Source organism: Amphimedon queenslandica, unplaced genomic scaffold (assembly GCF_000090795.2).
Source record: "Amphimedon queenslandica unplaced genomic scaffold, v1.1 AMPQUscaffold_13500, whole genome shotgun sequence".
NCBI classification, from domain to species: domain Eukaryota; kingdom Metazoa; phylum Porifera; class Demospongiae; order Haplosclerida; family Niphatidae; genus Amphimedon; species Amphimedon queenslandica.
Genome location: NW_003546264.1, coordinates 140,191 through 153,138, shown reverse-complemented (window position 1 = coordinate 153,138; position 12,948 = coordinate 140,191). Strand labels below are relative to the sequence as shown.

Below are 12,948 nucleotides of genomic sequence, written 5' to 3'. Positions count from 1 at the left end.
CTTGTGAGTTGTCTCATTATTATTATTATTGCAATTAAAATTAACAACAAAATAATTGTTGCTGTGATTAAAATTTGATTATTTTAATTTAAAAAACAAACAGTTTTTCAAAAAGGAACGTCACTGCATTACATGTACCAGTAATCATTAATTAATTAATTAATTAATTAATTATTTATTATTGTTATTATATCAATGAGGGGCGTGATCCGGACTTGTACTCAACGTTGTAAAGAGTTTCTTGAATTATTTCTCCTTTTGCGTCTCTCTCAATCCTGGACTGAGAACTCTCTCCACTTTCTCTCATTCTTTTCGCTGCTTCCTTTGCCTTAGCTCTCTTCCTTTCCAAAGAGCTCATTCCGTCATTATCAGGAACAGCTGGAGTTGTTTCTCCCTCCATACGATATTGTGATGACTGTCCTGATTCTCTGAGTCGTCTGGCAGCTTCTCGAGCTTTTGCTCTTTTTCTTTCAAGTGTTCCCATTTCTCCTTCTTGAGTTGTGGAGGGTGTGGCCTCGCTTTTACTGCTATCACGACGAGGTGATCGTGATAATCTCGTTGCATTTTTACGTCTCAGAGATGAAGATGGTTTCTCTTCCAGTTTCTTTTCAAATTCTTCCTCTTCTTTTGCTACTTCATTTTTAGTTTTTTCTGGTGAGGCTGAGGAAGTGGGTGGAGTTTCCAATTCCTTTTGACTTGGAGTTGATTTAACAACAAGTTTCCTTCGATGAGGAGATGGGGATTTTGTAGGTGTGGGCGTGTCTCTTTCCGGTGACTGAGGGGGCAGAGTTTTTATTGGTGACTGAGTCACTAAATCAGCAGTGGGAGGAGTCACTGATTTGCTAATTTGAGGCGATGAGGTAGGAGAGAGAGCAGCTGTCGCTTGCGGTTTATTTGTTGTAATTTTAAATTTTTCTTCTTCTTCATCGTCCGATTTCCTGAAGGAGAAACTTAAATCTGACAAGTCTTCATTCAGTGATGGAGTATTATCATCGACACCAGGTGGAACTATAGCAGCTGTTCCTGTATCATCAGTACTGGGGACACTAGCAGGTGGAGTATCATCAATGATAGGAACTGGAGCAGGTGAAGTATCATCAACTGTAGCAGGTGAAGTATCATCAACTGTAGCAGGTGGAGTATCGCTAACAACAGGAACTGTAGCAGGTGGAGTATCGCTAACAACAGGAACTGGAGCAGGTAGAGTATCGCTAACACTGGGTACTGTAGGAGGTGTGGTTGTATCATCAGTAGTTAGGACACTAGCAGGTGGAGTGATATCCTCCTGGACAGGACTAGGTTCAGGTAGTGATTGGTGTGTTTCCTCCATTTTTGTCTTCTCTTCTTCTTTTTCTGTTTTCATTTCATGATCTCCAGTAGCCGCTGGTATTACAGATGCTGCTGCTTTAGTGATGTCTTCAGACAATTTGCTCTCTTCTCCTTTCTCTTCATTTTCATCACTTTTGTTTTGAGCTGCTGGCTGGCGGAAGTTCAGATCACTCTCCAGTGGTTTGAAGCTCAAGTCTGACTCCAGAGGCTGAAAGCTGAGATCAGACATTCCATCCTGATTGAACATGTCATTCTCAGTCTCTTTCTTTTCTTCTTTCTTCTTCTCCTTCTCTCCCCTCGTCGTAAGACTCCCTGTCCTCCTTCTAGATGCATTCTTCCTCCTCAGCTTAGGCAAACTCCCCTCTTTATTATAAAATGGCAGGTCTGCATCACTGGATATCATAATGTATGGCATTTCTTCATCAGTCGTGCTCCCCATTTGGTGTATCAGTTGCAATTCTTTATTAACCTCTACAGAAGAGTCACTGTCAAATGAGTTAGTAGGTACAGTGAGACTGGGTCTCAGTCCAGCGATGAGGAGGCCACTCCCCTCTTTAGAACTGCCACGCCTCCTCATTCCCGGGCTATCATCTTGAGATCCATCTCGTCTCAGCATTGGAGGAGAGTTACCCTCGGCAGCGTACCCCTGCGGTGAGGGGGTACGTGACAGGACGTTCCTACGTGCTTTTACCAGCGAGGCTCGTTGTTCCTGTCCTATCATAGCTTTAGAGCGTCTGGGAGAGCTAGGTGGGGAAGGTGTGGCTTTAGCATGAGCTGATGCTCGTCGGTGCTCTGATTCCAGTCTCAGATGAGGTGATTCTGATCTCAACTGTTGCGCTAGTAAGAGATCATCAATACCAATCTTTTCTTCCTCTTGCAGTCCCTCCAGTGTGTTCCAGCTGGAGGTGACATTTGTTTTACGAATTGAGCGATTATTGGAGCTAGGTTCGTCTTTGAACTTGACGTCGTAAGAACTGAATCGGTTCTCGTTGAGTATCTCAGTGTCTGAGATACTCTCGAGAAGGTTCTGTGAAGTATCCTGGCGTATTGCTCCTCCCAGTTCTATCCCACTCATGTCTAGAGCTGTTGGAAAATAATAATAATTAGTAGCAGTGGCATTAGCGTATTGTTTTAACTTACATGACTTGTGTCTTTTTAATTCAGAGGTCTAAAGAGAGAGAGAAAGGATTTATCATCATCATCATCATTATTAATACCTTGCTAATCCATTCCGTCAGTTTCTCTTTGTTCTTAATTTGTTTCGGTAAACTGTTTACCATCCAAGCTCCAGTCTTCCCCCATAACTATAATTTAATACATAAAAATACGACAGCAACAAGCTCCGCCCACCTCTTTATGAGAGAAGCACACAGGACAGAGGTACACTTGATGGTTTGACATCACGTCGTCATAGCGACACTCCCTGCATATCATCTATTAGAAAAGGATGTGGTTATTGGGTTGTTAGTCACACCCACTTTACCTTTGCACATATGTGGCATAGATTTGATTTTTCAGCATTTTGTTGCGTGAAATCGTAACCACACAAAAGACAGCTGTACTCTCCGTCACCTATACACTGCTCCTTCAACTTATCATGATCTGACAACAAGGAACTGAAGAAAAAACAATCAATTTTATATAATAATTATTATTACTTACGATATTCTCATTTCGTTCATTTCTTCAATGAGCGATGCTTTCTTGACCACTTCTTCAATAGTCATTAGCTCATCAACTGATAGACCTCTAACCTTCACTCCAACAATTGGATGATACTTGTTAATATTGGCACGACTTGCTATGGTAGAATAACCTGTCCTTATCCTATGAATAATAATAATGATAATCAGATCAAAGTGCAACACAAGTACATGTATATGCATCAGAAAATGTAATAAAAATGGAGAGTTCTCTCCTTTTCATTTTTGCCAAAATTTAGCCCAAGACCATGCACTACAGTGCAGAGACTTTGGCCCGATTTTGGAGTAACTTTAAAATTTTTGGAATCAGTTCAAACATCATGAAAGCAACTTGTACCAGCTCAGTTATGTAAACATCAAAATAAAACCAAATCAGTTTAGGAGGTAATCATGTTTAAATAATTTCATTTAATAGTCAATTATAATATTTATGAGTCTCTGATGTTGCTGTTTTGTAGATTCCTCAAACTATAATTGAAAATGAAACAATGAATTGCTTTCTCTTGATATTTGACCTGTTTGTCATTATAAAGATGTACTACCCAAACAGTGTATGTTTGGTATTCATAATATGCTAGCTGCAAATTGTATAACTGCAAGTTAATTGTCATTCCACTGAGAGATGTTTTTGCAAATTTAAATTTAAACTATAAGTGATCCCATAATGCCAATTTATTCAAAGCAGTGCTTGTTTGTAAAAGGGTTTTATTTGTTTATCACTGCTCTGTTTTCAGTAGCAGTATTGCATGTATAGTGATTCTGATGAAATAATTTGGCTGATGGATTGGTCAATGTTACTCTATATAGTAAAAAGGAGTGCCAGTCCAACAACATGATGAACTACTACTGTTTACTCTCAATGGGGGCAAGTTATAAGGAAATAGGAAGGATTAATGCTCTCATTATACATGAACATGTACAGCATAGTATTAGTTAGTGCAATATTATAAGAGAGGAAGCTTTATCAGTAGGTGCATTTACATGATGGTTAGTTAGTTAGGGAAAGTAAATAATGAAACTATTTCGGTATGATGATTTAGACTAATAATAAAAACGCTACATGGAAAGACAGAGAAGAAGGAGAAAGAGGTGGGAGAGATTTATAATACATTACATGTAAATATTTAAAAATAATGTTCTGTAACGGAAAAGATAACGTGATTTACCTAGTGAACATTCCAAGTACTGCTCTAATTGAATTAACATTAACATGTCACACTTTAGTACTAATCATATGTCACTTTTCATTCACTTACAAGTTCAATGAACTGAAGTTGTGCGCTAACAATCAAACTAGTAGAACTACAACTAAAGCTACGGGCTAACATGCTAAATATAATTTTATTTACTTGCTCCTTAAAGATAGTTCCCTGTCCGGGGGACAGATCCACCATGGCAGTGTCGTTTCGTTTGACAAGAGAGGACTCACCAACATCTTTCTTCAATTCCTGGATCTTTAGTCCTTCTATAATTCTGAGTGCCGGTCTCTGTCTTGTCACAAGCAAACGACCCGTCGGCGATGCTTGCCTCCGGATAAAGGAGGAGCTCGTTTGTAGGTGTGGCTCAAACCCAGCCACGCCCTGTCGGGAGCAACGAGCTCCACCCTCAGTATCTCTTTTTGACTTTCTCCAATTTCTCTCTTTTGGGGTGGGCGCCATCATTGCCATGAGCTTCAGACTGACAGTAGAATATGAGCCAGACAGATCACCGGGTGATGACACAGCCTCATTCATTATGGAGGTATAAAGCTGTACCTTGTAATTTTGTGGTGACTGAAAATGGCAACTCTTTTTCTTCAGATATCCCGGATGAGTAAGCTGTCAGAGATATCTCACAGCATATACAAACACATTGAGTCTAACCTAAGACAACCAGAGGACCAGTATGCCCTCTATTGGACTGAAAACAAAGTGAGGATTACAGTGTAGTTTGCATGAAAGGCTGCATCTTATTGTGTACATGTACATGCACTTGATTCAGTGCTTGATTGACTGTCTATTGTTTAGATGTGGCTGACTGCAGATAGACCAATTGGTCGATTGTTGCGTGGAGTAAGATCAGCTAGTGTGCAATACAGGAGGAGACTAAACCCATACAAACTGAGGTAGAGCTGATTATTGATGTTTGTTGAAGATCATGAATATCATACAGTTTCTTTAATGATAGTCTATTCATGATTTGAGACATGTCTTAGTTGTTAGTCATGTTCACCCTTCTCTCTCTCTCTCTCTCTCTCTCTCTCTCTCTCTCTCTCTCTCTCCTTTTTTATCATCAAAGGTTTCTAGATGCATCTTCAAAGATTGTCATACTTGATGAATCCCAACCAGTAAGTGGCTACATTCTCTTTCACTTGTAAACTATTTGCAATAACACTCCAGGTCAAGGATTTAGTGAACTCAATATGCAAACAACTAACATTGGGACATCCAGTAAATGCATTATTTATAACTTTGATTTATTTATTTGTTAATTTATTCATTTGATAGGAAGAAGTTTCTCTTGTTGTTGCAGTTGACTATGCCATCACCAAACAGTGAGTAGTGAAAAATGCTGTCAAACTACCTGCAGCTATAATTTGTACATTTTTAACAGTCATCCTGCCGTGAAGCAAGATATAGCTAAGTGTAAGTTCATTATACAATTTTATTATCAACATCTTCCTTCTTCTCTGTAGCTCCAATCATTGCTGGTAGAAAGGACCTTACTCTACACACCTCCTTATCTGATACTTCTTCAAGCAGTCTCTCACCCAAAGCAAGAAGAAAGGTAATAAGTGTTACAAGATGTCTTCTTTATGGCTTCTTTCTCTCTTCCAGTTTGTTAGACCTGCTAGTGCTGATGTAACACAACCAGTTAGTGGCTCTGAGAGACCAGGGAGTGGAAAACTTAGAAGAAAGTCGCAAATTGTAGCCATTTCTAAGAAAAAGTACTAAAAAGACCAGCAACAGCAATGTCACGTCCCTTCCCTTTAAATTCCTCCCTCCCTCTCCCTCTCTCTTTATAGACAGCTGTCAAAGAAGTATCAGATTCGTATTGACACCCCATGGCTTGACCCGTCAAAGACTCTAACAGAACAAGAAGTATCACCACAGGATGAACTGATACTGATGTATAGATATTACTATCATATGGACCTGGAGAAGTATGTTAATTGTTATTATTATTAATTGTTATTAATTATTATTATGCAGAGAATCAAAGGAAACTGAAATGCTATACAAGCAAGCAAGGTAATTATATTATTTATTTATTTATTTATTTATTTGTTTGTTTGTTTGTTTGTTTGTTTTTTCTCAGGGCTATGTTCTTAGCTGGTGAAATGATGTCAAGTTCTGAGCTGATTCCTAAGTTCATTGCACTTCTCTGCCAAATAACTAAAGGAGACTTCGTATCAAAAGAGTAACAACTGATAACAAATTTAATGTTAATAATAATAATGATTATTATTAGAGAGACGCAAGATATTCTTACAAAGTTGAAAAGATTACTAGTACCTCCTAAATACAAGCCAAAAGTACGTTAATGTACATAATGTAAAGAGATAGTGTGTGATATGTGAACTGGAGACTGTTCAATGGACTAATGAATGTTGCAATACATGTGTATACGAACAGTGAAAACAGCATTTGATGTATTCTCCCATTACATACATGATAGCTGTCCTTTGTATTTACTTGTTCATCTCTCTTTACTTGTATAGAATATTGCTAAAGATGTGTCCCTGTACTACAAGCTATTGAAGGGACTATCAGGTTAATGATAATAGCACATTCTATAATTACTCTCACCTCTCTCCCTCCCCCTCTCTCTCTCTTCTTCTACAGCTAATGACGGCAAGTGCTGGTTCATTAAGTTGTGGTCCACCTGTCATCTCTTTGGAATGGAGTTCTTCTCTTGCAGCAACACTGAAATAAAAGAGAAAGGGCTAGTTGGAATATCAAAAGAAAAAGTGATTCATTTTATTCATATTTTATTATTTTCATTTTCATTTTAGATATTATTTTTACATTCGAACAATAAGAAGAAGAACAAAGACTGGGATATGTCCTCACTAACGCACTGGGAACAGGTAAGGTCACATGACCATGTGCCCCACCTACACAAGTGGTTACTATCATGCTCTGCCCACCCCTCGTAGGATGAAATTGGTGACATTGTTACTCTATTTTTTGGTGATGAAAGGCTAAAGGTCCAAGTACAAGATTATTCGAGTGTCCTAGTTGACTGCTTGAAAGGTAATGGACCTAATGGTGGATATACCAAATGCATGTTCATTGTGTATGCTGAACTTTAAAAATTCATAAAAAATCCAAATATGATCGGAATCAGTTCAAACTTTCTACGCAACATAAGTACATGTATATGTATCAAAAAATGTAATAAAAAAATGAGAATTCTCTACTTTCCATTTTTGGCAAAATTTGGCCCAAGACCATGTACTATAGTACAGGGACTTTTGTCCGATTTTGGAGCAACTTTAAAAATTCATAAAAAATCCAAATGTGATTGGAATCAGTTCAAACTTTCTACACAACATAAGAACATGTATATGTATCAGAAAACATAATAAAAATGAAGAATTCTCTACTTTCCATTTTTGACAAAATTTGGCCCGAGACCATGTACTATAGTACAGGGACTTTTGTCCGATTTTGGAGCAACTTTTAAAATTCATAAAAAATCCAATTTTGATCGGAATTAGTTCAAACTTTCTACACAACATAAGAACATGTATATGTATCAGAAAATGTAATAAAAATCAAGAATTTTCTACTTTTCAATTTTTGGCAAAATTTGGCTTGAGACCATGTACTATAGTACGGGGACTTTGCAATCAAAACTGATCCAACTATTTAAATTAAGTACATTTTGCTTTTGGTAGGTCACCAGGAGCTGAGAGAGTCATTTCCACCTGCTTTATATCAGCTAGGACAGCAGGAGTATCAGTTTAGTGATGCTGGGGTAAGTCACCAGCAGCTGCTGGTTTTTCAAAATTATTTACACTGTAATCCTTGTTATTAATTTATTAATAATTATATTAGAGTTTGAGCTCTGAGTTTAAAAAGTATTTCAACATTGCTGAGACTAAGAGAGGTCACAAGAGGGCGGGGTCACTCACATACAGCGAAGTGTGCTTTGCAGATAAAATAACTGAGAATCCACTAGTAGGACTTAAAAATATATATTAAATATTATTATAATAAAAATAATTATTATTATTATCATTCAGGTTTCGCCAGAAGAAGAGGAGGTACTTCAAAAAGAAGAGATGTGGGAGAACCCTGCCTTTGAGAACCTTGACCAGCTCATGGAGGAAAGGTACTGTAACTAGAACCTTGCGGTTACTATACTTATCCATGATATCACACTATCTGTATATTATGAATGATCATACAGGTTCAGTTTTCTTGATTTTGATGAAGATGTGACAGAAGAGCAGCCCCCAGGATCTGATTCACCACTGGATGGTATTAAGCTAGAAGTCCCTCCTAAAGTAACCATAAGGACAGCTGGTTCTACAGGAGGTGCCCCCCACCATTATCCCAGCCCTCTACTCCGAGCAAGCACTAGCTCAACCAAGCAACGGACCAGTAGCGGCAGCAGTAGTAGTGATGATTCATAAATATACTAATAGTTTTAAATGCTTTTATATTTGTTGTGTCTGGGATATTTTGGTGATTTCATTTTGGTTTTGTGAATTGAATTATTAATTAGAGTAGGTGTGGTTTCTAACGCCCACGCCCTCCTACCCGCAATCAATCATCTCCTGGAATGCTATTGGTATGAAGAAAGAAGAAGGCCAGTTCCTCTAGCAGCTAACAGAAGGAAAGACAATAGGCTCTAGGATTACAGCTTCTCTCTCCCGCTCCAGAGTATCAGTTCACAGCAATAAAGGTGAGGATTATTGTTCCTTCAATTCGAAATGATTTGCATTCTAATGAACTTGGCAGTGTCATGAAATCCTAGGCTACATCTAAAAATATCAATCTCTTTCTTTAGTAAAATACAGACACATGTACTTACAGTATCTATTAATATATTACTATTATTATAAATGATAAAATAATAATAATAAACTATGAATATTGTTATTAAAACTTTGAAAAATTATGGTATTCAAAATCTGTTTGTACGCAGCAGGTGTCAGTCTCCCTTCCTCCCTCTTTTTTCTACATGTATACATGTACATGTATTTATATGTACCTGCAGCTGTATATAATGGGGCTTGTACTAAAGTATGTCAGGAATTTCTGTCAATATATAAACTCTTATATAATGAAAGAATTCAATTTATGTGTTGTTACTATACTGGCTGATACTCCCTCTTATTCCTGCCATCACACATACACACTCTTGTTTGTCCCTCTCTCTCTCTCTCTCTGTTACTTTAAGGTTATCCCTATTTCACAATACCTTTTATTTAATTTCTATAAATGTATTAACTTTCACGATATTTCCCCTCCAGTTTCATTATGATTTAAGCAGCTGCTGTTTGACTAATGTCCCTCCATGTTGTTGTGTTGTCTTGTTACATTTATTACGTCTTGTTGATAATGTTCACAGCCCACCTTGCCTTCCTTTATTTTACAATAATGGATTCTAATTGTACAAACTAGCCTCTATATAATCGTCAAGAAAGTGTCTCTGTTATACAGAGGTGTCCTTTATGTGGAAGTTATTTTATACAGTAAGGAATGTAATTGGTACAGTAGGTGCGTTCTGTCTGCTATAGAGAGACTATACTTCATTATTAATAGCACATGTACCTATAATTTATATCTAACCAGCATTTATTTATTTATTTATTAATTTTATCACTTACTTTATATGATATTGTTAATGTGTCATTGTGATATGATGACGGGATAAGACAGTCTGTCTCTCTCTCTCTCTCTCATACTCATCCATAACACATTCCAATCACATTTCAACTATCTTACCCATTGGATCATCAGCTAGTACATGTACACACAGTCCAGTGTACGTATCCACACTTCACTCCATTGTATCTACTACAGTATGAGGATTGATGTATGTGTACTGTCTCCCTGTGGAATGAGATGAAAGAGAGAGAAAGAGGAAGAGAGAGAGAGAGGGAAAGGAAGAGAGAGAGAGAGAGAGGGAGAGAGAGAGGGAGGGAAGAGAGAGGGAGAGAGAGAGGGAGAGGGAGAGGTGATTTATGTGTTTGTTTTGGCTAATAATAATTATAATAATTAACAAGATATTGTTAATGATCAACGCTTTGAATAAATTAATAAATAAATAAACAACTTCTCTTTTAGCTCTCCCTGTTAAAGATGGCCGACCTACCTCCCAACATTGGTTTTGATGATGAACCAGTGATACTATTGAACTACATCACACTAGAAGACAAGGCCCCATCGTCATCAAGTAAATTAATGAGTGGGTGTGGTCTTGAGACAGTTAACACTCAATTGATTAAGATCAGAATCATATTAAAAAGATTATTATTTATTTTGGATGTTGTGACAGGAGAGGGTGTGATTTGTAAGAGAAATAAGTGTTTGAATTATAATTTATTTATTTAATTAATGATTCCATATTCAGGACCACTAATCATGTCAAAGTCCCGCAACAGAGTGAAGTCAGATTCATCCCTCGTGTCACCTTCAGGTAAACAACAACAAACAAACAAACAAACAATGCTAATATTTACACTTATTTATATTTAAGGTACAGCTGGTAAGAAGAGAAGCAACAAGTCCTCAGTGTCATCATTATCAGGTAAGTGTACAGTATTTGTAAAGATGTACTGTACAATGTGTATGTGCGTGTTTTAATATTTAGATGGTTCATCTTTTGATCCAAACGAAAGTGATAAAATGACCACACCTCATCACTCAACTCAAAGCCAAGTAATAATAATAATAATAATAATAAGTAATTATTTCTTGTAATGACTATTGATGAATGTACATGCCAATATCAACAGTTACATGTCATTTTAATTATTTAATTATTTGGTCTTGTCTCCCACCTCTTGCCATGTTATATCAATCATCCTCCCCCTCTCTCCTCCCCCTCTCTTTCTCTTCTCCCTCTCTCTCTCTCCCCCCCTCTCTCTCTCTCTCCCTCTTGTAGGAAAGTGATGTGTCTCCTTTTCACGTGGTCCAGTCAAGGTCTTCTCCTCTAAAGAGACTCCAAGAAGAGAATAGAAATTGTCTCAAAAGTCTTGACGAAGCTGACTGCCATCCTGACAATGATAAAGAGAGAGGGAGAAAGAGAAAGGGTTTTTCAGTTGTCGTAGAACCAAAGTAAGTATAGCTCTCATTATTTATTTATTATTATTATTATTAACAGGAGTCCTTCTTCCACTGATGCAATGAGTTCCTTGTTGATAGAAAGAGACAAGGAGATAAGTGACCTCAGACGACAGCTCAAAGAGTTACAAATGGCCACTCACCACTCGTCCGATGTACCACTGATATCGGTGTCCCACCTACCAGTTCATCAACGATGTATCTCTGAGACATCAGAACCACCTTTCATATTAGGAGAGCACTCCCAACGAAGTACTCTAGAGCGTCTCCTTGAGGAACAGCAGGTTTCTTATCGTCTAAAGACTGATAATTCTGAGTTGCGATCTAAAGTCCTGATACTAGAGGGAGAGGTGGACAGCCTCAGACAACAGAACCTGATACAGCTCCAGCAGCTGGAGCAAGCTACCACTAGTCTTGCAGCTGCTTCAAACTCCGCCCACTCTCCCCCTTCCGCCTCACCTCAAAAATCTAAGAAAAAGTCGTTTTTTGGTTTGCGACGCTCATCGGGTCGCAAGCAGAATATGGGTAACAAGAATGGTAGTGGAAGCTCTATTGATCAGAGTCCGAGACTCAAGAGACCGGGTTTTCATTCTGCGTCAAACCTCTCGCTGGAAGGTTCTCTTTCTGAGCATGACATCAGCAGTTTACTCACTCGTAAGTCTGAGGGTCGGACTGATGAGCTCCACCCACTGGGCGGAGCTAACTTTGACTTTGAAAGACTCCAAATGACTCTTAAACTTACAATGGAAGAAAAGTCTGAACTTGGACGCCAGCTGGAGCTGCTACGAGAAGAACTGAGACACCAAGAAGAGAAGAGAGAAGCATTACTGAAGGAGACTATTAACAAAGAGGAGTCCAGCGTTAAACTCCAAGAAACCCTACAAGCACTTCAACTGACAACACGAGAGAAGGAGCTTCTGGAGAGCGAAGGAGAAGGACTCAAGTATGAGCTGGAGACACTCCGGAGCGAGAGGGACAGTCTCACGGCCTCGCTGAAAGGGAAGGAAGTGAAGGCAGTGCTAAAGGAGAAGCAGGAGATGGATTTCCTCAGGTCTGAGAACAAGGCACTCATGAGTGAAGTCCGTACGTTAATAAGTAACAGCGATGGGTTGGAGACGTCTCTTAGTCAATTAAAAAGAGAAATGGTCACTAGAGATGTCCGTGGACATGAGCTGAAGCTGAAAATTAAGAAATTGGAGAAGGAGAATTCTGAATTGAAGGCAATAGTGTCATCGCTTAAGGAAGGCAAAGATGATGATGATAAAAGTAAAGAAAATAAACCAACTCACAATCTTCTCTCAACAAGAAGACATGCTTCTCCTGAGAAACAAACCCTCACCTCATCTTCATCATTCTCTGACCAGCAGAGCCCCAGCACTGGTCAACCGGCCATGAAATCTTACCACAAGAAACCCTCACCATTCCTAACAGCTTCTAACGGAGAATCTCAATTCTCGGGTCATGAGAGAACTCAGAGTGAAGACCTCACGTCCTCTGTAGCCTCAATCCCTCCTCTTCAAATGGTTCGTACCTCCAGTGGAGGCACTAAGTTTGTGGCGGTACAAGTTACTCTACCGACTAAAGAAACTGTAATGAAAGTTAAAGACAAGTCGCTATCAGTTCCCCTCCTTGAA

General features: G+C 38.5%; 3 protein-coding genes across 3 annotated transcripts; 2 read left to right on the top strand and 1 right to left on the bottom strand.

The window, feature by feature from the left end:
* Positions 1 to 81: 81 nt before the first annotated feature.
* On the bottom strand, positions 82 to 4,485 carry LOC105316732 (actin cytoskeleton-regulatory complex protein PAN1-like). The gene is made up of 7 exons (XM_019993181.1): positions 4,382 to 4,485; positions 2,992 to 3,156; positions 2,813 to 2,945; positions 2,680 to 2,763; positions 2,547 to 2,633; positions 2,470 to 2,497; positions 82 to 2,412 (listed from the first exon to the last, which is right to left on the bottom strand). Exons 1-7 carry the CDS (start codon positions 4,465 to 4,467, stop codon positions 188 to 190), a joined length of 2,808 nt encoding a protein of 935 aa, XP_019848740.1. The 5' UTR covers positions 4,468 to 4,485; the 3' UTR covers positions 82 to 187.
* Positions 4,398 to 8,743, top strand: LOC109580230 (fermitin family homolog 1-like). Its single transcript, XM_019993182.1, has 21 exons — positions 4,398 to 4,772; positions 4,832 to 4,942; positions 5,039 to 5,136; positions 5,310 to 5,358; positions 5,411 to 5,461; positions 5,519 to 5,565; positions 5,625 to 5,656; positions 5,707 to 5,798; positions 5,849 to 5,958; positions 6,037 to 6,174; positions 6,224 to 6,262; positions 6,330 to 6,431; positions 6,483 to 6,546; positions 6,733 to 6,784; positions 6,857 to 6,981; positions 7,027 to 7,101; positions 7,171 to 7,267; positions 7,915 to 7,994; positions 8,075 to 8,197; positions 8,263 to 8,351; positions 8,430 to 8,743. Exons 1-21 carry the CDS (start codon positions 4,425 to 4,427, stop codon positions 8,653 to 8,655), a joined length of 2,148 nt encoding a protein of 715 aa, XP_019848741.1. The 5' UTR covers positions 4,398 to 4,424; the 3' UTR covers positions 8,656 to 8,743.
* Positions 8,744 to 8,797: 54 nt separating this feature from the next.
* On the top strand, positions 8,798 to 12,948 carry LOC105316731 (GRIP and coiled-coil domain-containing protein 2-like; the record flags this gene model as incomplete). The annotated part of the gene is made up of 7 exons (XM_019993151.1): positions 8,798 to 8,927; positions 10,316 to 10,424; positions 10,602 to 10,667; positions 10,728 to 10,778; positions 10,842 to 10,909; positions 11,136 to 11,308; positions 11,355 to 12,948. Coding segments are annotated over exons 2-7 (2,046 nt in total), but the record flags the coding sequence as incomplete, so codon positions are not given.